At 43.4% G+C, this 24,561-nt stretch overlaps 1 protein-coding gene across 1 annotated transcript in view; it reads right to left on the bottom strand.

Annotated features, from left to right (window-relative positions):
- Positions 1 to 747: 747 nt before the first annotated feature.
- The window catches only part of LOC143291440 (proprotein convertase subtilisin/kexin type 7-like), a 38,951-nt gene continuing 15,137 nt past the window's right edge, over positions 748 to 24,561 (bottom strand). The window contains exons 7-18 of the mRNA XM_076601303.1: positions 22,863 to 22,953; positions 22,250 to 22,304; positions 20,337 to 20,475; positions 18,266 to 18,366; positions 16,764 to 16,931; positions 14,781 to 14,888; positions 12,832 to 12,934; positions 10,934 to 11,090; positions 8,892 to 8,986; positions 7,443 to 7,542; positions 5,176 to 5,290; positions 748 to 1,909 (exon numbers count right to left, since the gene is read on the bottom strand). Coding sequence (XP_076457418.1) covers positions 1,175 to 1,909; positions 5,176 to 5,290; positions 7,443 to 7,542; positions 8,892 to 8,986; positions 10,934 to 11,090; positions 12,832 to 12,934; positions 14,781 to 14,888; positions 16,764 to 16,931; positions 18,266 to 18,366; positions 20,337 to 20,475; positions 22,250 to 22,304; positions 22,863 to 22,953 — 1,967 coding nt within the window. The 3' untranslated portion in view covers positions 748 to 1,174. The remainder of the gene's footprint in view (positions 1,910 to 5,175; positions 5,291 to 7,442; positions 7,543 to 8,891; positions 8,987 to 10,933; positions 11,091 to 12,831; positions 12,935 to 14,780; positions 14,889 to 16,763; positions 16,932 to 18,265; positions 18,367 to 20,336; positions 20,476 to 22,249; positions 22,305 to 22,862; positions 22,954 to 24,561) is intronic.

The raw sequence follows: 24,561 nt of genomic DNA, 5'->3' as shown, positions 1-24,561 counted from the left end.
AAAGAGGCTATTTTGGGAAGAGGTGGGTTTCAAGGCCAGACTTGAAAGAGCTGAGTGTGGAGACTTGACGAAGCGAAAGAGGAAGTTCATTCCAATCGCAGGGTCCAGAGACAGAGAAAGAACGGCGTGATCACGGTTCTCAGGCAGCTGCTGTCAGCAACTGGCTGGGCTTAGTATGAGCATAGCTTTAGATCAGGGTGCTGGGGTGGAAGGAGATGGGTAGGGGGTGTTGGTGGTGAGGGTGCGTGGGAGGAGGGGAGAAAGAGGGTGCGTGGGAGGAGGGCAGAAAAAAACAACAACCCCCAAAACAAACCCAGTGTATAATTCTCATAATGTGGCCAACAACATACAAATTCAATTCATCAAAAAGATAATAACAGTAGTAATACTCATAACAGTAGTAGTAGTAATAGTAGCAGTAGTAGTAGTAGTAGTAGTAGTAGTAAGTGTAACAACTGTGGTCAATGTGTCAAAAGTTTCTCCTGAGAGTGGGTGAGATCTGTCATTCCATCCCAGCAGTATCTTGTGAGCCAGCCCTTTTGGGTTTGGTTTTTTTTTCCACTGAAGTCAACATACACACAGACCTGTCACTGTCTTGATCCTCTTCATGTCGTCATGCCAAAAACATGATTCATAAAAATGCAATAATTCATGTCAGAATCCTGATGATTATAGAAACACATTTCGTATTTACCCAAATAATGGGCATTACTGATTTTTCATTACTCTTTTTTTTCACTCACACTATCAAACAATTTATTAAAACACACAATTTTTTTTTTGTCCAGGGCGATGATGTGGGTGGGTAGGGTTGGGTGCTTGGGGCTTGCCTTGTATCTTCAATCATGGATAAATCTGCACCTGTATTCATGACCTATTTCCCAATTCATAATCCGCTCATAAAAAAAGTCCTTGATTTCATCATGATCTCTTCATCTAAAAAAAAAAAAAAAAAGAAGAAGAAAAAAAAAAAAGAAGGAATATTTACATATCACAAATCTTCATGATATATCAAACATGGCATTGTAACCCAGCAGAACAAACAACAATTCATCATCACATTCCATGTTAAAAATCCCCCATGCATAGTTTACAACAAAACAAAAACGTATCTCTCCCTATGGAAACGGAACAGGGTTAACAACAGGTCCTCTATATATGTATTCACCCCCCATCATCTGTGCGGCTTCTTGCCGTCACTGCCTAAAAGAGCCACAGTGGACCCAGACCCACGACTGAACAGTTCGTCCTGACTGTCACTGTCAGACTCCCCACCCCTCGTCAACACGCTCCACATCTCCGGCAAGATGCTATTTTTGGGGAAAGTCTCTTGATCAGGGCTGCCCACCGGGCGTGACCCTGAGGCTGCAGAGTGGAGCTGATGACCCTCGTCCCATCCAGAAGCACCAAACTCAACCCCGTTCGTCAGATCTGGAACTGTTTGGGCAGCACCAGAGCCTCCGTCAGCTGCTGTTGGACGGGAGGCTTCCGACAGAGTTCCAGTGTCTTCTTGCTTCTCACTGGCCGAGGGTGGTCTGGGCGGAGTTCTGAGCGACGACAATGGAATCCTCTCCCCTCTCGCAGAGCTTGGCCCACCACGCCGGCCCAAGCCACGCCCCTGACGCATCTGAGTGGCGATCCCAGAGTCCAGTAGAAACATGTCGTCGTCCTCATCCTCCTCGAAGGCCGACTGCGAGAGTCTGAGCCAGTCTGTGTCCCGGTCGTTGCTGTTGTCGGTCAGCAGACGAGCGGTCTCAGGTGAGGTAGGGTCAGAGTTCGCTCGCTGGAAGCTCCTGGCTTGTTGGGTCTCCTGGGCCTGTTGGCGTTTCTCCTCGCCGTAACACAGCATGTACTCCATGGTCTCGTACAGCGCAAACACCACGCAGAACACGCTGGCCAGGAACAGAATCTGCAACACACAAACGCCTGGCGTGGGTAAAGGCTGGAGATTTTCCCAAGTCAATGTATGTGCAGACCTGCTAGCACCTGAACCCGTGGGAAAAGGCTGGAGATTTTCCCCCATCTCCCACGTCAACGTATGTGCAAGCTGCTAGTGCCTGAATCCCTCTCCCCCTTTGTGTGTGTACACCCATGCAGAAGATCAAATATGCACATGAAAGATCTTGTGATTTATGTTGGTGTTCGGGTGTGTTATGGAAACAAGGACATACCCACCATGCACACCCCCGAAAACGGAGTAGGGCTGCCTGCATGGTGGGGTAAAAAATAAATAAACGGTCATACACCTAAAAGGTTGTATACCTGTATAAGAATGTGTGTGTGTGTGCATGTGAAACCTGACTGAATGCCACAGGAAACCAATGATGAGCGCCCAGAGGCAGCTCTCAGTCCGCACTACCCAGGTAGGCAGCCCATTGCGCAAACGACAAGGAGTTTGTAAAGCACACAGACTTAGAGCTTGGTCTCTGATCGAGGACAGGCACTGTATGGATATCCATAACGAGACATTAAAAAAACATACAATGGGATCTGACTGAGGATAGGCACTGTATAATTATCTGTATAAAAAACACAATAACTATACTTTGGGGGAAGCTAGTGGAATTGTGTGCTAGCGGTCAGGTGTCCGCCCAGGAAGTGAAAAGATCTGAGTGCACTGGTACACTGGTGTGGAGTGATGGCCTAGAGGTAACGCGTCCGCCTCGGAAGCGAGAGAATCTGAGCGCGCTGGTTCGAATCACGGCTCAGCCGCAGATATTTTCTCCCCCTCCACTAGACCTTGAGTGGTGGTCTGGACGTTAGTCATTCGGATGAGACAATAAACCAAGGTCCCGTGTGCAGCATGCACTTAGCGCACGTAAAAGAACCCACGGCAACAAAAGGGTTGTTCCTGGCAAAATTCTGTAGAAAAACCCACTTGGATAGGAAAAACAAATAAAACTGCATGCAGGAAAAAAAAAAAAAAAAGGGTGGCGCTGTAGTGTAGCCATGCGCTCTCCCTGGGGAGAATTTCACACAGAGAAATCTGTTGTGATAAAAAGAAATACAAACAAACAAACAAATATCCCACACTCACCAGTACTTTCTCCCCCTCCACCTGCACCCTGAGTGGTGGCCTGGACGCTAGTACACAGCTTGCATTCTAAGCACCCTACTCTACTCAAGTAAAACATGGACCACATATTCAAATCAAATCAAATCAAAAACACTTTATTAATCCACATGAAAATTAAGTTGTGCAATCACAGGCTCGTTGTAAACACTAGCATAAAATCATCGTGCGCAACATAAGAAGAGATTAAAACTAGTCAAATAAGAATTCCCAATAGCTGACGATAGACTAACCCCCCCTCCGCACACACACATACTCATGTTATGACAATAGGGTATTGCACAACAATATTTACAAATGAAAACATCCAACAAAAAAAGGGGTACATATTACTAAAAACGACATGCGCGCACACACGCACACACGCACACACACATGCACATGCATGCGTGCACACACACACACACACACGTTAAGACCATAAGGTATTGTACAACAATACATTAATAAAAACATCAAGGGAATAAATCGTATATATAAGTAAAATGCACACACACACACACATACACATGGATGTAGGCACGTATGCATGCACATAACATATGTAACTCCAATAAAATTAGTACATTAACATTAAGATACATGAAATCCAAGTAAAATAAGAAAATATTTAAAAATCACTTCCGATCACACACACAGAGAAATGCTTGCCCGTGCTCATCCGCTGAATCCCACATGCACGCATAATGTCTGCTACCATGCACTCGTCTGCTGGTGAAGTTCAGGTGTTGCTGTGGCGAGGGGGCTTGGGGGGTGGGAGGGTTCACTCATGAGTTAGTGTATTGGATGTTTTGATTGTGTGCGCGAATGGCTGTAGGGATGAATGAATGAATGTAGCGAGATGTTCAGCGTGGAGCTCTGAACCTACGACTTATGTCTGACCTTCTGCTATTAATGTCATCATGTAGTGGGTGTCTTTCGTCGGTCAAAATTGTTATTAGTCTGTCAGTCAGTTTTCTACTGTGCAGTCAGTTTTCTATTGTGCTATTCCACTCAAGAGAAAAGACTAAACAGTTTCCATCTCCGTTGCCTCAGACACATTCTTGGAATCCGATGGCAGGACAAGATCCCAAACACTGAAGTGCTTGAGCATGCAGGCTTGCCAACTGTCTTCACCCTTCTGAGTCTACGCCGTCTTCGCTGGCTCGGTCGTGTTCACTGAATGGTTGAAGGCTGCATTCCAAAAGATCTGCTGTACGGCAAACTATCAGAGGAATCTAGGTCTCAAGGCTACCCCTTACTGAGATTCAAAGATGTATGCAATCGGGACCTGAGAAGTACAGGTATTGAAATGCAGTCCTGGGAAAGCCTTGTGGACTGATGTGGACCCCTGAAATCTGCCATTCAGAGAGGGGTGAAACAAGCAGAGAGAAGCCGCACTGACTCGCTGAGGAGAAAAAGAGCCACACGCAAGTCAAACTCTGTAAACCAAGCAGCATCTACCTATATCTGTCCCACATGCAGTAGAGATTGCCACTCCAGCATCAGTCTACAAAGCCACAGCAGGAAGTGCAACGCCCAGCAGTAACTAAATTTCTGGTGCAGCCATCGTCTCTCGAGACGGAAGGAGGTCAACGATGACAAACATACTCACATACGTACATACATACATACATAAATATACCTACCTACCTACACACACACATATACACAAATGCTAAAGAAAGTAAGGGGAGGATGTGTTATGAGAAGACAGAGGCAATGGTGGTAATGTTGCTTTCGTCATGTTCATCACATGTTTATCTATTAATTTTTATTTATTTATGTTATTTTATTTTATTTTATCTTATTTTATTTATTTATTCATTTATTTTATTTTGTTATTAATATTTATTTATTTATCTATTTATTTTATTTTATTTTTAATTTTTTAATTTTTTTATTTTTTATTTTTTTCTCGAGGCCTGACTAAGCGCGTTGAGTTACGCTACTGGTCAGGCATCTGCTTGTTGGCAGATGTGGTGTAGCGTATATGGATTTTACCGAACGCAATGATGCCTCCTGGAGCTACTGATACTGATACTGATACTGATATTGATGCTAAAGAAAGACAAGCTATGCCACATGAGAGAAGAGCGTTGTTGGCAATCAGCCACACCCACCTTGAGAGTTTTTTGAGACAGGGGGATGTAGGGGGGTGTGGTGACAGGGGGGGGATCACAGGGGGGAGTGAAGTTGGCGCCCAGGTACTCCCCACTCATCGCCCTCTCCACCTCCCTGCAACAACCGTTACATGCGCGCAGGTACGTGCTCATGCATGCAAGTACACCATACATGAACATGTATACACACACACTCAAACACACGCATGTGACTGTTCATGTACATGATAACACACACACACACACACTTACACACACACACACACACGTATATAGACATACACAGCCCCATATGTATGTACATACACATATACACACACATGCATGCACACGCACACACACTCACACACACACACACACACACACACACGTATATAGACATACACAGCCCCATATGTATGTACATACACATATACACACACATGCATGCACACGCACACACACTCACACACACTCACTCACACACGGACACACACACACACATTCACCCACACACACACTCACACACACTCACTCACACACGGACACACACACACACATTCACCCACACATACACTCACACCAAAAACACAACAAATAAATCACACCCTTAATCAGTCAAACAATTCCTATTGTGCAACTGTCCATCTGTCTTACTTTATCAACCACAGTTGTCTCACTTTATCAACCACAGTTGTTTTACTTTATCAACCACAGTTGTCTAACTTTATCAAACACTTGCGATTGTCTTACTTTATCAACCAGTTTCTCACTTTATCAACCACAGTTGTCTTACTTTATCAACCACTTGTGGTTGTCTCACTTTATCAACCACTTGTGGTCGTCTTACTTTACCATCCAGCTGTCTTACTTTATCAACCACTTGCGATTGTCTTACTTTATCAACCACAGTTGTCTCACTTTATCAACCACAGTTGTCTCACTTTATCAACCACTTGTGGTTGTATCACTTTATCAACCACAGTTGTCTCACTTTATCAACCACACTTGTCTTACTTTATCAATCACTTGTGGTTGTCTTACTTTATCAACCACTGTTGTCTTTCTTTATCAACCACTTGTGGTTGTCTCACTTTATCAACCACAGTTGTCTCAACTTTATCAACCACTGTTGTCTTACTTTATCAACCACTGTTGCCTTACTTTATCAACCAGTTACCTCACATTATCAACCACAGTTGTCTCACTTTATCAACCACTGTTGTCTTACTTTATCAACCACTGTTGCCTTATTTTATCAACCAGTTACCTCACATTATCAACCACTGTTGCCTTACTTTATCAACCAGTTACCTCACATTATCAACCACTGTTGTCTTACTTTATCAACCACTGTTGCCTTATTTTATCAACCAGTTACCTCACATTATCAACCACTGTTGCCTCACTTTATCAACCACTTGTGGTTGTCTCACTTTATCAACCACAGTTGTCTTACTTTATCAACCACAGTTGTCTCACTTTATCAACCACAGTTACCTCACTTTATCAACCAGTTACCTCACATTATCAACCACAGTTACCTCACTTTATCAACCAGTTACCTCACTTTATCAACCACAGTTACCTCACTTTATCAACCAGTTACCTCACATTATCAACCACAGTTACCTCACTTTATCAACCAGTTGCCTCACTTTATCAACCACAGTTGTCTCACTTTATCAACCACAGTTGTCTCACTTTATCAACCAGTTACCTCACATTATCAACCACAGTTGTCTCACTTTATCAACCACAGCTGTCTTACTTTATCAACCACTCAGTCTATCAATTCCAATCTGATTTATTTCAGGTCAATCAATCATTCAATCAATCAATCAAATAATGAATTCTGATCTGATGTTCTTATTTCTGGTCAGTCGATCAATCAATCAATCAATCATTTGTCAATCAATAATCAATAAATCAATTCTGGTATGATGTTCTTATTTCAGATCAATTGATTAGTCAGTCAATCAATTCTGATATGATGATTTTTTTTTTTAAAATTCAAGTAAGATAATCAATCAATCAATCAATCAATGATCAATTGATTTTGATATGATGTTCTTATTTCAGAATATCAATCGACCAGTCAGTCAATCAGTTCTGATATGATGTTCTTATTTCAGGTCAACCAATCATTCAATGGTTTCTGATATGATGTTCTTATTTCAGATCAAGCAATCAATCAGTCAATCAGTCAGTCAGTCAGTCAAGTCTTGCTGTACGGAAACCAGTCACGTAATCAGTGAATGTTTCAGCAGATCACCAAGTCTACTCACATTCTGCGTTTCTGAAATTCGTCGGTGGTCATGGGAGTCCCAAACAACGTCAGACGCCATTTTGACAGATGGCCCATGGGTAACGGACTGTCTGCCGGTACTGATTGACACAATGGAACAAGAATTATGGCTTTTATTTTATTCTATTTCATTTCATTTCATTTTATTTTGATAACGATAACAAATACACAGAATACATGTTCATGCTTGCAAACATATACCCATGCATAGAAATTTATACTTAACTCTCTCCATACGAACTGCGAAAGAGACGACGTTAACAGCGTTTCACCCCAATTACTATCATCAAAATATTGCAAGCGGAAGGCTCTTACACTGAAGAGGTGAATGTTGACAAAGAATACCACAATTCTGACGATGGAAGCTAAAGGTTGGGTCATTCAGACACCCACTGGACATCCGAGGGGTCTGTGTAGAGGAGAAGAGAGGACTGGCCGTACTGAGTGAGTTAAGCATGCGCACATGCACGCAGTATCTGCATATACACAAAGATGCATGCCTGCAAACATACAAGCAAGCGTGCAAGCATACAGACGTTTTGGAAGAAAGGAAGAGAGACAGAGAGAGAGAGAGAGAGAGAGGGAGAGAAGAATGTGGAAAAGATAGAGTACAAAATGTAAAGTGGAGATGGTGAGTGTCAGTGACTGCAGAAAGAAAAAAACATAATACTGGAAGGGTGTGTGTGAGAGACGGGACGGGGGAAGCGGAATTAGGACCAAAAAAAAAATATCAATAATCAAATATTGTATGCACTACTTCTGTAGATCATCATTCGAAAAGAGGGGTTCATGTGGGGACCTACAATAAGCATACAGACATTCACACATTTGTGCATACAAACAGATGTACACAGAAACAAACAGGTACAGACACACAGCTCAGACAGGTGAGAATGACAGACAGACAGGTGAGATAGACAAAAAGGTGAGACGGACAGACAGACAGGTGAGGCAGACAGACACACACAGAAGGTGAGACTCATGTATGTTCACGTCTTAACTCACTCAGTACGGCCAGTCCTCTCTTCTCCTCTACACAGACCCCTCGGATGTCCAGTGGGTGTCTGAATGACCCAACCTTTAGCTTCCGTCGTCAGAATTGTGGTATTCTTTGTCAACATTCACCTCTTCGGTGTAAGAGCCTTCCGCTTGTAATATTTTGATGGCGGTAATTGGGGAGAAACGCTGTTAACATCGTCTCTTTCACCGTTCGTATGGAGAGAGTTAACTTCCAGCTATGATAACATCCGTCACATATTCAGTATGTACATGTATCAGGACAGGACTTTATGTAAGATTTTCTTGTATTCCTGCCATCGATATCTGTGTTGTATTGTGACATGTTCCAAATAAAATACTGTTTAAACCAGAAGGTGAGACAGACAGAGAGGCAGACAGACAGACAGACAGACAGGTGAGGCAGACTCACAGGTGTCATTGATGACCAGTGTCCACTGCCCTGTGGGCGGCTCTCCCCAGCACCTGACGGTGGTGAATGTCCAGTCCTTGAAACCCTCTGTGGCACTGGAACATGTGCGTGTGAAAACGAAACCGTGTTGGACAGACATCAACTAATACATGTGCGGCGTGGTCAGTCCTGTCTCACCATCACCTTCACAACAGCACAGAAGACAGCAGCTATATTTTATTATCATTATTATTATGACTATTATTATTATTATTATTTATTTAGTTATTTTTATTTTTTATTTTTTCTGTACGCTTATAGTTGACTTCATCAAGTTTTTGCACCTTGTACATATTATTATTATTAGTAGTAATTCTTTTTTATGTATTTATCTATTCTTTATTTACTTTTTTTTTCTCAAGGCCTGACTAAGTGTGTTGGGCTACGATGCAGGTCAGGCATCTGCTTGGCAGATGTGGTGTAGCGTATACGGATTTGTCTGAACGCAGTGATGCCTCCTTGAGCTACTGAAACTGAAACTGATACAGAGACAGCAGCTGTCCCTGACTATCTGGGCCAGAATCTGGTTATAGTGGGAAGCGTCTTGCCCAAATTACAGCAACAGCTGTCTCGACTATCTGGGCCAGAATCTCGATACAGTGAAGAGCGTCTTGCCCAAATTACGTCAACTGCTGTACCAGCTATCTGGGCTAAAATCTGGTTATGGTGGGGAGTGTCTTGCCCAAGTTACAGCAACTGCTGTCCTGACTATCTGGGCGAGAATCTGGTTAAATTCGAGAGTGTCTTGCCCAAATTAAATCAACAGCTGTCCTGACTATCTGAGCGAGAATCTGGTTAAATTTGAGAGCGTCTTGCCAAAGTTACACAAACTGCTGTCCTGATTATCTGGGCCAGAATCTGGTTATAGTGGGGAGTGTCTTGCCAAAGTTACACTAACTGCTGTCCAAACTATCTAGGCTAGATAAATTCGAGAGTGTCATGCTCAAGTTACTTCCCCACTCTTTCTGCCAAGAGGGTTTTAGGACAGTCTGCATTGGTTTAAAGGCCAACTAGCCTTCACGGCTGCAACTCTAAGCATGCATGCACACACATACTACACACACACACACACACACTACACACACACACTATACACAAACACACACTCACACACTACACACACACACTATACACACACACACACACACACTCACACACACACGCACACACACACACACACACACACGCTACACGCACACACATACACACATGCATGCACACACACACACACGCTACACGCACACACACACATACACACATGCATGCATGCACACACACACACACACACTCACGCACACGCACATGCACACACACACACACTCTAATTACACACACATCCACTACACACCCAGACACACACACTCACACACACACCATACAGACACACACACACACACGTGCACACACACACACACTACTACTACACACACACTACACACACACAGAGGCACACTACACTACACACACACACACTCACACACACACACCACACACACACACATACACACTACACACATACACACAGTACACACATACACACACAGACACACTACACAAACACACTACACACATACCACACACACCCACAAACACACTACACACACACACACACAACAAACACATGACACACACAATGCACACACACACTACACACACACACACACAAGACACATACACTATACACATTAAACAAACACACTGCACACACACTACATGCACTGCACTCACACTACACACACACACACCACTACACACACACTGCACATACACTACACACACACACCACTACACACGCACACACTACACACTACACACACACACACACACACTACAGACACACTGATCCCTCAATTGTCATGCGGAGCACACACAACATACACACACACAACACAAACACACTACACACACTACACACACACTACACACACCACACACACACACTACACACACACACACACACACACACTACACACACACTTTACACACACACACTGATTCCTCACTTGTCATGTGGACGGGGAGCACCAATCTCAGACCGGGTACCACTGGGACAGAGCAGATGGATGGCCAGCTTCCCGCGGAAAGGGTGGGTCAAGGTCAAAGTCACCTGGACGTACTCCAACATGTAGAGACTGTAGCCCGAGATGTCCTTCAAGGTCACTGCACGTCACGAACGGTTTCAATTCAGGTCTTTAAAAATGCTCATAAAAAAACTAAGAGAGAGAGAGAGAAAAAAAAAGTAAGTATTAAGGAAAACAATAAATAACAAAAATGTGTTACTGTACAATAGCAGTCATAAAAAGCTATAAACAAATGATTTTTTTTTTAAATTAAGTAATAAAAAAAAACTATTAATAACAAAACTGGGTCACTCTATGTAACCAACAGCTAATTTCTGTCTTAAAAAAGAAAAAAATTCATAAAAATTATTAAAAATTAAAAAAAAACACTGATAAAAAAAAAAATGAGTCACTGCATATAAGCAACAGTTAATTTGTCTTTAACAAAAATCATAAAAAATATCAATAATTTCTATAAAAAAATTTAAGTAATAAAAAAAAAACTATTAATAATAAAAATGGGTAACTATATGTAACTAACAGATGATTTCTGTCTTAAACAACATTCATAAAAAAATCTAAATAATAAAAATAACTTTTAAAAAAAAGTGTTTAAAAATATATATAAAAAAGGGTCACTTTTTGCATCCAACAGTTGATTTCTGAACATTCATAAAAAAACTATTTTAAAAAATATATCAATGGGTCACTGTATGTAACCATTAATTTCTGTTTCTAAAAAAAATCATAAAAACTATGAATAATATCTGTTAAAAAAAAAAAAAAAAAGGTAATCAAAACTATCAAGAACAAATATGGGTCACTGCGTGTAACCAGCAGTCAATTTGTTGATTAAAATATTTTTTTTAAATGGTGGTAACAAAAATCATGAATAATAAAAATTGGTCACTGAATGTGACCAACACTTAACCTATGTCTTTAAAAGAAAATTTAAAAAAACAAAAACAAAAAAACACACCATCAATTACATAAATGGTTCACGGTGCATAAGCCACAATGAAATTATTTCTTTAAAGATCAAAAAGAACTAATAATTGACAATAATGAGTCACAGCCTTAAATCACTTTTATTTTTAAAAAACGTATCAAACAGACACAAATAACAAAAATAATAAAAACTATCAATAACAAAACATGAGTCACAGCATGTAAGCCACACCTCAATTATCATTTAAAAGATTTTAAAAAAACAAAAAAAACAACAACCCAACTACGATGGCAATAATGACCCCATTGCCTGCAATCAACATGTAAATTTTTTTTTTTTTTTTAAACAATGTCAAGCTGATAAACAACCTGATTGTGTCACTGCCTGTGAATGAGATTTTAATAATTTCAACAAAATTTGTCAAACTATAAATAAAAATGTGTGCAGCCAACATTTGGTGTGGTGTGGTGTGGTGTGGTGTGGTGTGTGTGTGTGTGTGTGTGTGTACAGTGCATCCAAAAATTATTTATAACTATCATTCTATTGTTATTCATTATCATAATTATCATTATCATGACTAATATTATCATGACTATTATTATCATTATTATTATAATCACTAACATTACTATCATTGTTATTATTATTATTATCATCATTATTATTGTTGTTGCTGCTGTAGTTGCTATTGTTATCACAATCATTACCGTCACTGTCATCATCATTCTTCTTCCTCTTATTATTATTATTATAATTATCATTATTTTTGTCATCATCACCATCACCATCATCATAATTCTTATAACACCGCTTTTCCGTCGACCACAAAAAAGGGCAGATCAAAAGCGCAGTGCGGTGTGACTTGACGACCCACCCACCAGGTGAGACCTACCTGTTCGGGTGACGATCAAGGGAAGGTGTGAACCATGCGGGACATCCCAGCTACCCGTTTCCTCTTCCGAGTACGATGTCATCCAGGGTACACTCCGCCACACCTGAAGAAACCACCCAACAGTGCATCAGTGTGCTGTCATACACTGTCCAAAACAAGTTAACTCACTCCAAACGATGGGACGCTATAGCTTTCCTGACGTAAAGTAGCGGTCCGTACGACGGAGCGCCATAGCGGTTTCGACAATTAAAATTTCTTCCACGTTTTCCTCATGGAGTAGCATAACAATCGTAGCTACACCAGATACTGTGAACGTGTCAAGGGTCGAATGGACAGTTTCTTCGTGAGGTTACCATGACTATACACTCGCTGGCCAGTCGTTGACCTTGGTACCCCACATGACAAGCTAATCTGCATACGTATCGAAAATGGCATCGCAGAAGATACAAGTGGAAATTTTTGGAGCAAACTAGATCACGATGGCAGCTTTTTACTGCTGCTGAAGTGATTGGAATGCTTCAAACTGAAGGTTTCGACATTTGTGAGGATGACGAAGACATTGAATAAAGTATCTACATTGAAGAGAGCTACCAGCAAGAAGGTACTGAGAGTTAAAATTAACAAATAATGAGGCCAGGAGACGATATGATTAACATATAGTAAAGAGTGGTAACTCTCTCCATTACACAAGGTACACAACTTCAAGTCAGTGATGCTTACGCTACCGATTCAGCTAGCACACAGGTAAATAAAAGGTACATTGGAATTCGTGTCTGGGTTTGCACAGCCACACAACACAGTCACACACAGCACAGCACAGCCACACACAACACACAGCACAGCACAGCAACCACAACACAACACAGTAACTCACAACACAGCAACACACAACACAGTCACACACAGCACAGCACAGCCACACACAACACACAGCACAGCACAGCAACCACAACACAACACAGTAACTCACAACACAGCAACACACAACACAGCACAGCCACACACAACACACCCACACACAGCACACAACACAGCAACACACAACACAGTCACACACAGCACAGCACAGCCACACACAACACACAGCACAGCACAGCAACCACAACACAACACAGTAACTCACAACACAGCAACACACAACACAGCACAGCCACACACAACACACCCACACACAGCACACAACACAGCAACACACAACACAGTCACACACAGCACAGCACAGCCACACACAACACACAGCACAGCACAGCAACCACAACACAACACAGTAACTCACAACACAGCAACACACAACACAGCACAGCCACACACAACACACCCACACACAGCACACAACACAGCAACACAACACAGCACAGCATCACACAGCACAGCATCACACAACACAGCCACACACAACACACCCACACACAGCACACAACACACAACACAGCCACACACAACACAGCCACACACAACACAGCAACACACAACACAGCCACACACAGAGCACAGCGAAGGATTACCCGGGCAGCGTTGACCATCCTCCAGGCACTGACGAGGCCAAAGCAACAGAACAGCAACACATCACACAGCAACACACAACAAAGCCGCACACTACACAGCAACACACAACACAGTCACACACAGCACAGCACAGCCACACACAACACACAGCACAGCACAGCAACCACAACACAACACAGTAACTCACAACACAGCGACACACAACACAGCACAGCCACACACAACACACCCACACACAGCACACAACACAGCACAGCAACACACAACACATCCACACACAACACATCCACACACAACACAGCCACATGTAACACACTACAGCATCACACAACACAGCATCACACAGCACAGCCACACACAACACAGCCACACACAACACACTACAGCATCACACAGACAGCAACACACAACACAGCCACACACAGAGCACAGCGAAGGATTACCCGGGCAGCGTTGACCATCCTCCAGGCACTGATGAGGCCAAAGCCGTGTTTGTGGCTGTGCTCCAGTCCCGCTCCGTTCTGCTGCCAGTGGGCCAGGTCTCGGTCAATCTGCACCACACCAGCCTCAAGGTCCTTAATGGCTTGTGTCGTGTCGTGTCGTGTCATGTCATGTGTTGTGTTGTGTTGTGTCGTATCAAGTCACACTGAGTCATGTCATGTCGTGTCGTGTCATACTGTGTTGTGTTTTCTCGTGTCGTAACTGTGTTGCGTCTTGTTGTGTCGTATTGTGTTGTGTCATGTCTTGTAATGTGTTCTGTCAATGTCATGTCAAATTGTGTCGTGTCATGTCGTGTCGTACTGGGTCATGTCGTGTCTTGTTGGATTGTGTTGTGTGTCATGTCAAGTCACACTGTGTTGTGTTGTGTTGTGTCATACTGTGTTGTGTCATGTTATGTCATATTATATTGTGTCGTATTGTGTTGTGTCATCTCTTGTTGTATTGTGTTGTATCATGTCTTGTTGTGTTGTGTTGTACTGTGTCGTGTCACGGCATAGTGTGTCGTACCATGTCATATTGTGTTCAGTCGCGTCCTATTGCGTTGTGTAATGCCAAGTCATATTGTGTTGTGTTGTGTCATGTGATGTCAAACTGTGTTGTGTCAAGTGGAGTCGTGTCATACTGTGTCGTGTTGTGTCGAGCTGTGTCAAATTGTGTAGTGTTGTGTCATGTTGAGTTTTGTCATTACATGTCGTGTTGTGTTGTATTGTGTCATGCCATGTCGTGTCACATTGTGTAGTGTCATGTTGTGTTGTGTTGTGTCCTGTCGTGTCATGTTGTGTTGGGTTGGGTTGTACAGTGACATGTCATGCAGTGCTGTGCAGTATTGTACAGTATTAACTCTCTCCATACGAATGGTGAAAGAGTCGACGTTAACAGCGTTTTATCCCAATTACCATCATCAAAATATTGCAAGCAGAACGCTCTTATACTGAAGACGTGAATGTTGACAAAGAATACCACAGTTCTGACGGCGGAAGCTAAAGGTTGGGTCATTCAGACACCCACTGGACATCCGAGGGGTCTGTGTAGAGGAGAAGAGAGGACTGGCCATACTCAGTGAGTTAAAATGGACTGCATTGAGTTGCATTGCAATGCACTGCAATGTACTGCGCTGTACTGATTGATTTGTACTGAGGTGTTGTACTGAATAGTGTGTGAAAATGTGTGCGTTCATGTGTGTGTGCATGTGTGTCCAGTACAGAAGCCATTTTTTCTAGCATCAATTGCAATTGTGCAGATATATACAAGCACATGCGGATGCTCACACACACACACACACACACACACTCCCCCTCCCACGCACCCCATCATAACAAACTAGACGATAATGATAAACTGCGCATTTCTCCACATACACATCACAGACAGACACACACAAACTCTCATTCTCTCCCACTCACTCACACACACGTAGATACATACACACGCACACTCACTCACATACACAAATTCACACACATGTACACACCCACACACATATTCACACACTAACACACACACACACATTCTCATTGCAACTGTGTCTTGTAAACCCATCTGGTCTTCGAGCACAAACAAAAATCTTTATGCTGTTTCACATCCCCCCACCCCCACACACACTTACACACACACACACACACACACGTACACACGTACACACCCACACACACACCACCCAAACAAACACCCCCCCACCACACATACATTCACAAACACACACACATCTCCACATACGCACAACCTTCCCCACCCCACCCCCACACCCACACCCACACCCCCCCCACCCCCACCCCCCCCCCGCCCACATACAAACCCACACACACACCCACAAACACTCTCCCCCCCCACACACACACACCCCATACACACACGCACACATACACACCTACACCCACAACCACACATACACTCCCCTAGCCCCCCCCACCACCACCCTCCCTCACCTTAACGGAGGTGATGATGATAATGTACTGCACATCTCTCCACGTCAGACACGGCTGAGCCTCCAGCATGAGAGCGATCATGCCTGCCGCCAGAGGCGCCGAAGCGCTGGTGCCGGTGTGTCTGTCTGTGCAGCCTGTGCTGCCCTTCTGTCTCCAGTCGGTCGTCACCTGGCCACAAGACACACCATGATGATACGGATACTTACACAGTGCCACAGGTCACATCATGACGATACGGATAGTTATACAGCGCTACAGGTCACATGATGACGATATGGATACTTATACAGCTCCACAAAGCACATGATGATGATACAGATACTTATACAGCGCCACAGGTCACACGATTATGATACAGATACTTATACAGCGCCACAAGACACATCATGATGATACGGATACTTATACAGCGCCACAAGACACATCATGATGATACGGATACTTATACAGCGCCACAGGTCACATCATGATGATACGGATACTTATACAGCGCCACAGGTCACATCATGATACGGATACTTATACAGCGCCACAAGACACATCATGATGATACGGATACTTATACAGCGCCACAAGACACATCATGATGACACGGATAGTTATACAGCGCCACAGGTCACATGATGATGATACAGATACTTATACAGCGCCACACGACACATCATGATGATACGGATAGTTATACAGCGCCACAGGTCACATCATGATGATACGGATACTTATACAGCGCCACACGACACATCATGATGATAAGGATACTTATACAGCACCACAAGACACATCACAATGACACGGATACTTATACAGCGCCACAGGTCACATGATGATGATACAGATACTTATACAGCGTCACAAGACACATCATGATAATACGGATACTTATACAGCGCTACAAGAGACATCATGATGATACGGATACTTATACAGTGCCACAGGTCACATCATGATGATACGGATACTTATACAGCGCCACAAGACACATCATGATGATACGGATACTTATACAGCGCCACAGGTCACATGATGATGATACAGATACTTATACAGCGCCACAAGACACATCATGATGATACGGATACTTATACAGTGCCACAGGTCACATCATGATGATACGGATACTTATACAGCACCACAGGTCACACGATTATGATACAGATACTTATACAGCACCTATCCACAGGTCAGATCATGATGAAACAGATACTTGTACAACGCCTATCCACAGGTCAGATCATGAAGATATGGACACTAAGTTATACAGTGCCAATGGGCACAACAGCCGAGTGATTAAAGCCATGGACTTTCAAGCTGAGGGTCCCAGTTTCGAATCTCGGTACGGCGCCTACACACACACACACACACAGACGCACGCACTCGCCCACAACTACATACATTGTCCCATCCCTACACGCGCACACACAAACACACACACACACACTTACACACACTCGCCCACACTTACACACATTGCCCCACCCCTACACACAAACACACACACTTACAATGTCACGTTTACTGGCAGTACCGCTACTGAAGGTGACTCCCAGCATGGAGGCACACTCCTCAGCATAGTATGGCATGGCACCGGACTCGTCCACGGCACCTGAAAACAGACGACCAAACCATGTCGCTCGTACACACCTGAGGTATGCATTCAGAGACTGGCCCTGAAAACAGACGACCACCCCATGTCGCTCGTACACACCTGAGGTATGCATTCAGAGACTGGCCCTGAAAACAGACGACCACGCTATGTCGCTCGTACACACCTGGGGTATGCATTCAGAGACTGGCCCTGAAAACAGACGACCAACCCATGTCGCTCGTACACACCTGGGGTATTCATTCAGAGACTGGCCCTGAAAACAGACGACCAACCCATGTCGCTCATACACACCTGGGGTATTCATTCAGAGACTGGCCCTGAAAACAAACGACCAAACCATGTCGCTCGTACACACCTGAGGTATGCATTCAGAGACTGTCCCTGAAAACAGACGACCAAATCACGTCGCTTGTACACACCTGAGGTATGCATTCAGGGACTGGCCCTGAAAACAGACGACCAACCCATGTCGCTCATACACACCTGGGGTATTCATTCAGAGACTGGCCCTGAAAACAGACGACCAAACCATGTCGCTCATACACACCTGGGGTATTCATTCAGAGACTGGCCCTGAAAACAGACGACCAAACCATGTCGCTCATACACACCTGGGGTATGCATTCAGGGACTGGCCACGAGAGTGGCGGTTCTCTGTTGCTGTGCTGCACGCCAGAGGGCGCAGTGGGCAGTAAGCAAGTAAGATCCCGACGACTAGATGCTAATTTTGATTTTCCAAACTTGGGAGAAAGGGCAAGACCAGGATTCTTCTTCTTCTGCGTTCATGGGCTGCAACTCCCACGTTCACTCGTATGTACACGAGTGGGCTTTTACGTGTATGACCGTTTTTACTCCGCCATGTAGGCAGCCATACTCCGTTTTCGGGGGTGTGCATGCTGGGTATGTTCTTGTTTCCATAACCCACCGAACACTGACATGGATTACAGGATCTTTAACGCGTGTATTTGATCTTCTGCTTGCGGATACACACGAAGGGGGTTCAGGCACTAGCAGGTCTGCACATATGCTGACCTGGGAGATCGTAAAAATCTCCACCCTTTACCCACCAGGCGCCGTTACCGAGATTCGAACCCGGGACCCTCAGATTGAAAGTCCAACGCTTTAACCACTCGGCTATTGCGCCCGTCAAGACCAGGACTCAAACTCAGACTCTCAAGGACACTGTACTGGCTGATAAGCATCTCAACCATTGTGCCACCTCTTTCAGTAAAAGAGCGAAAGGAAGAAACGGAACAGAAAGACTGGATAGAGAAAACAAGAAAGAGAATGAGACAACGAAAAAAACCAATTTATTTTGCAAACATGCCAAGCATAAATTCTTTTTTGACTCACTTGAGTCTATGTTTTAACCCGGTGTTCGGTTGTCTGTGTGTGTGTGTGTGTCCGTGGTAAACTTTAACATTGACATTTTCTCTGCAAATACTTTGTCAGTTGACACCAAATTAGGCATAAAAATAGGAAAAATTCAGTTCTTTCCAGTCATCTAGTTTAAAACAATATTGCACCTCTGGGATGGGCACAAAAAAAAATTAAAAATGAAGCCTAATTATATGCAAACTGCATTTGCTGTTATATTTATATTTTTTGTATTCTCTAAACTTGGCACTTTGATCTGATATTCTGACCCAACAACAAGAGCAGTCATTATTATCATTTTCTGTTCAAACAGGAACTTCTTTTGCTAAGCATGGAAGTTTTATTTATTTTGCAAACGTTTTAGTGCAGATAGTAAAGACGGAAATTACTCTGTAATTAATGCTAGGGGACTTAATTCGCTTTAAACTGATCTTCTCATCTTAAACATTACATTTTGAAATTATGCTCAATACATAAAAAGCTTGGATTTTTTTTTAAAGTGTATCACAAGTGAGTCTTGAAGGCATTGCCTCTCTTGTTCTTTTTTTTCTTTTAAATGATGTATTTATTTTAAAATCATGACAGCTTACCAATGGTGACAGTGTAGATAGAGTTGGCGTAGCCGTCATAGTTGCAGTTGTCCTGTTTGCTGCCCCCGTTGCCGCTAGCAACGACAAATATGCTGCCGTAGCCGTGGCGACCAAACTCTATGCCATATTTCATGGCTTTCTGATTGACAACAACAGACAGAAAATGAATTAACAATCAGAGTCGTAGCAGAAAAAAACAACAACCACTTATCAAAAGACTGAATTCATTGGACAACTGTTTTCCCTTTTGTGTGCGATGCAATTTGTGAGTAATTATACAAACACAGAGAAAAACACACACACTAAAAATTAAAAAAAACATCATAGACTGTGGAAAAGAGACAAAAAAGTGTTAAGGCTTGCTTGAAAAAAGAAAGGGGAATGGACTGGGAAGGCAGAAAAAGGAGACAACAGTGAAGGAAGAAAAAAAGGCAGAAACAAAGAGAGCGACAGAAAAGAGGAAATTTCTAGCACAGAATTTCCAGAAGGCTGGGATGCTGTTGATACTGAAAGACCCCCCGGCATCTCCATGGGGGGGTGTGACAAAGAAAGTAACACAATACAATAAAACACAACACGACACGACATGACACGACACAACATGACACAACACGACACGACACGACATGACACAACACGACACAATACAACACGACACAACATGACACGACATAACATGACACAACACAACACAACACGACACAACAGTCAACCTTGTCCCACTATGACCACCAGAACAGCAGAGGAGGCAACTGCCCAACACGACACAACACAATACAATACAACACACCACAACACGACACGACGCAATACAACACAACACGATACGACACAACACAATACACCACAACACGACACAACACAACACAATACAACACAACACGACACAATACAACACAACACAACACGACACGACACAACACAACACAACACGACACAACACAACACAATACAACACGACACAACACGACACAACACAACATAACACGACATGACATGACACGACACGATGCAACACAACATGACACAACACGACACGACACGACACAACACAACACAACACGACACAACACGACACAACACGACACAATACAACACGACACAACACAACACAACACGACACAACACAACACGATGCAACACAACACAACACAACACGACACAATACAACACAACATGATACAACACTGACACAAAACAATATGACACAACACAACACGACACAACATGACACAACACAACACAACACGACACAACACAACACAACAGTCAGTCTTGTCCCACAATGACCACCAGAACAGCAGAGGAGGCAACTACCGTCCCAATCTCAGATATAATTTTATCGTAGTGGAGAGTGTCTTGCCCAAGTTACATCCCCACTCTCTTGGCCAAGTAGTTTTTAGGACAGTCAGCGTTGGGATGGTTCCCAGAGGCCGCCTAGCCCCCAAGGCTGCAGCACTAAGAGCCAGCGCAGTTTTACCTCCTAGTTTGAGAGTCATAGTCCTTCACAAAAGACTAAGCTGTAAATGACTTCCCATTGTAATGGAGAAACCATTGATTAAACAGCTCTCACTTTGCTGTTGGCCCAAATGTAAGGTTACGTCAATCTGTGATATAAGCTGGACGTGGGGCCTATGCAACACAATACAATTCCTTCTACAACACAACACAATACAATTCCTTCTGCAACACAACACAATTCCTTCTACAACACAACACAATATAATACAATTCCTTCTACAACACCACAACACAACACAATACAATTCCTTCTACAACACCACAACACAACACAATACAATTACTTCTACAACACCATAACACAATTCCTACTACAACACTACAACACAACACAATACAATACAATTCCTTCTACATCACAAATCTGAAAAAAAAGAAACAAAAAAACTCACAGCAGCCAGAATATGGGGTCCGTCCACAGTTTTGCCATCGTCGTCAGGTCCCCAACTGGAACAGAGAGGTCATACGTGTGGCTTGACAAGCAGTCTGTCAACCAGTACATTGCGCGGCAATAAAAATACAGTGCTTTGGTCACTTAACCCCTTCAACGCCACGCATATATTCTGGACTGGGCTTTTACGTGTATGACTATTTTTACCCCGCCATGTAGGCAGCCATACTCCGTTTTCGGGGGTGTGCATGCTGAGTATGTTCTTGTTTCCATAACCCACCGAACGCTGACATGGATTACAGGATCTTTAACGTGCGTATTTGATCTTCTGCTTGCATATACACACGAAGGGGGTTCAGGCACTAGCAGGTCTGCACATATGTTGACCTGGGAGATCGTAAAAATCTCCACCCTTTACCCACCAGGCACCGTCACCGTGATTCGAACCCGGGACCCTCAGATTGACAGTCCAACGATTTAACCACTCGGCTACTGTGCCCGTCACAATGTGATGTCAACTGAAGTCGCCTATCACGGTGCACTGTCAGATCGATTTAAGTCGCCTATGGTGGCGAAAGAGTTTGTTTTTTTCTTTTCTTTTTTTTTTCCGGTACCTGCAGCTGTAGATGGCGTTGATGTCAAACTTTTTATTGAAGGCTTCCGCTTCCAGGCTGTCTGTCATTGGGCCGTCCAGAACTCTGATACCTGAAACAACAACATGGAGTGTTGGCCTAGAGGTAACGCGTCCGCCTAGGAAGCAAGAGAATCTGAGTGCGCTGGTTCGAACCACGGCTCGACCGCTGATATTTTCTCCCCCTCCACTAGACCTTGAGTGGTGGTCTGGACACTAGTCATTCGGATGAGACGATAAACCGAGGTCCCGTGTGCAGCATGCACTTAAAGCACGTAAAAGAACCCACGGCAACAAAAGGATTGTTCCTGGCAAAATTCTGTAGAAAAATCCACATGGATAGGAAAAACAAATCAAACTGCATGCAGGAAAAAATACAAAAAAATGGGTGGCGCTGTAGTGTAGCGACGCGCGCTCCCTGGGGAGAGCAGCCCAAATTTCACACAGAGAAATCTGTTGTGATAAAAAGAAATACAAATACAAATACAAATAACAGTCATGCTGACAGACAGCAGTATCAAAGAGCAATAACAATAAAGCATTAGCAGCACCTGTCATCATCGTCACATCAACAGCAGTAGCAGCAGAAGAAGCAGCAACAAAAGTAGCAGAAGTAGTATTTGTAGTAGCAGTAGCAGCAGCAGCAAGAGCAACAAAAGGAGTAATAGTTGTAGCAGTCACAGCAGTAGTAGTAGCAGCAGCAGTACTTGTAGCAGCAGCACCAGCAGCAATAGTAGTAGCAGCAGTAATAATAGTAGTAGTTCCAGCAGAAGCAGTTGTAATAGTAGTTGCAGCAGCAGTAGTGGTAATAGTCTTCTTCTTGTTCATGGGCTGTGGCTGCCACCTTCACTTGTATATATACAAACTTGGTCTGTGTGTGTGTATATATATATATATATATATATATTTTTTTTTTTTTTTTTTTTTTAATATTCTTCCTCTTGTTCTGCATTCGTGGGCTGCAACTCCTACATTCACTCGCATGTACACAAGTGCGCTTTAACATGTATGAACATTTTCACCCTCACCGTGTAGGCAGTTCTACTCCATTTTCAGGAGTGGTGGTAGTAGTAGTAGTGATAACAGCAGTAGTTGTCACTTCAGTTTCAGCTTCAGTCTCTCAAGGAGACGTCACTGTGTTTGGACAAATCCATACATGCAACACCACATCTGCTAGACAGATGCCTGACCAGCAGCATAACCCCAACGAGCTTAGTCAGGCCTTGAGTTCAAGCGTACACCTATTTGCTGTACCTATCAGAGTGGATTTCTTCCACAGAATTTTGCCAGAGGAAATTACTTTTGTTGCCAAGGTTTCTTTTTCAGTGCGCCGATCCATGTGCGTGGTGTAACACAGAACCTCGGTTTATCGTCTCGTCCAAATGACTAGATGCTCAGTTTGATTTTCCAGTCAAACTTGGGAGAAAAGGCAACAGCAGGAAAGGAACCCACACCCTGAAGAAAAGATCTGAGCACATCACTCCTCTTTTGCAACATCTCCACTGGCTCCCTGTCTCACACTGAATAAAGTACAAGATCAGCACTCTATGTTTTAGATGTATTCACAAAACTGCCCCTTCCTATCTCTACACTCCATCTCGCTCACTACGATCAGCTTCGGATCCACTCTGTTTACGCATACCCAGATTCAAACACTCGACTGTTGGCCGCTGTTCTTTCTC

The sequence above is a fragment of the Babylonia areolata genome, chromosome 17 (assembly GCF_041734735.1).
Source record: "Babylonia areolata isolate BAREFJ2019XMU chromosome 17, ASM4173473v1, whole genome shotgun sequence".
Taxonomy (NCBI): domain Eukaryota; kingdom Metazoa; phylum Mollusca; class Gastropoda; order Neogastropoda; family Buccinidae; genus Babylonia; species Babylonia areolata.
The sequence above is the reverse complement of the archived record's forward strand: the minus strand, read 5'-3'. Positions and strand labels throughout refer to the sequence as shown.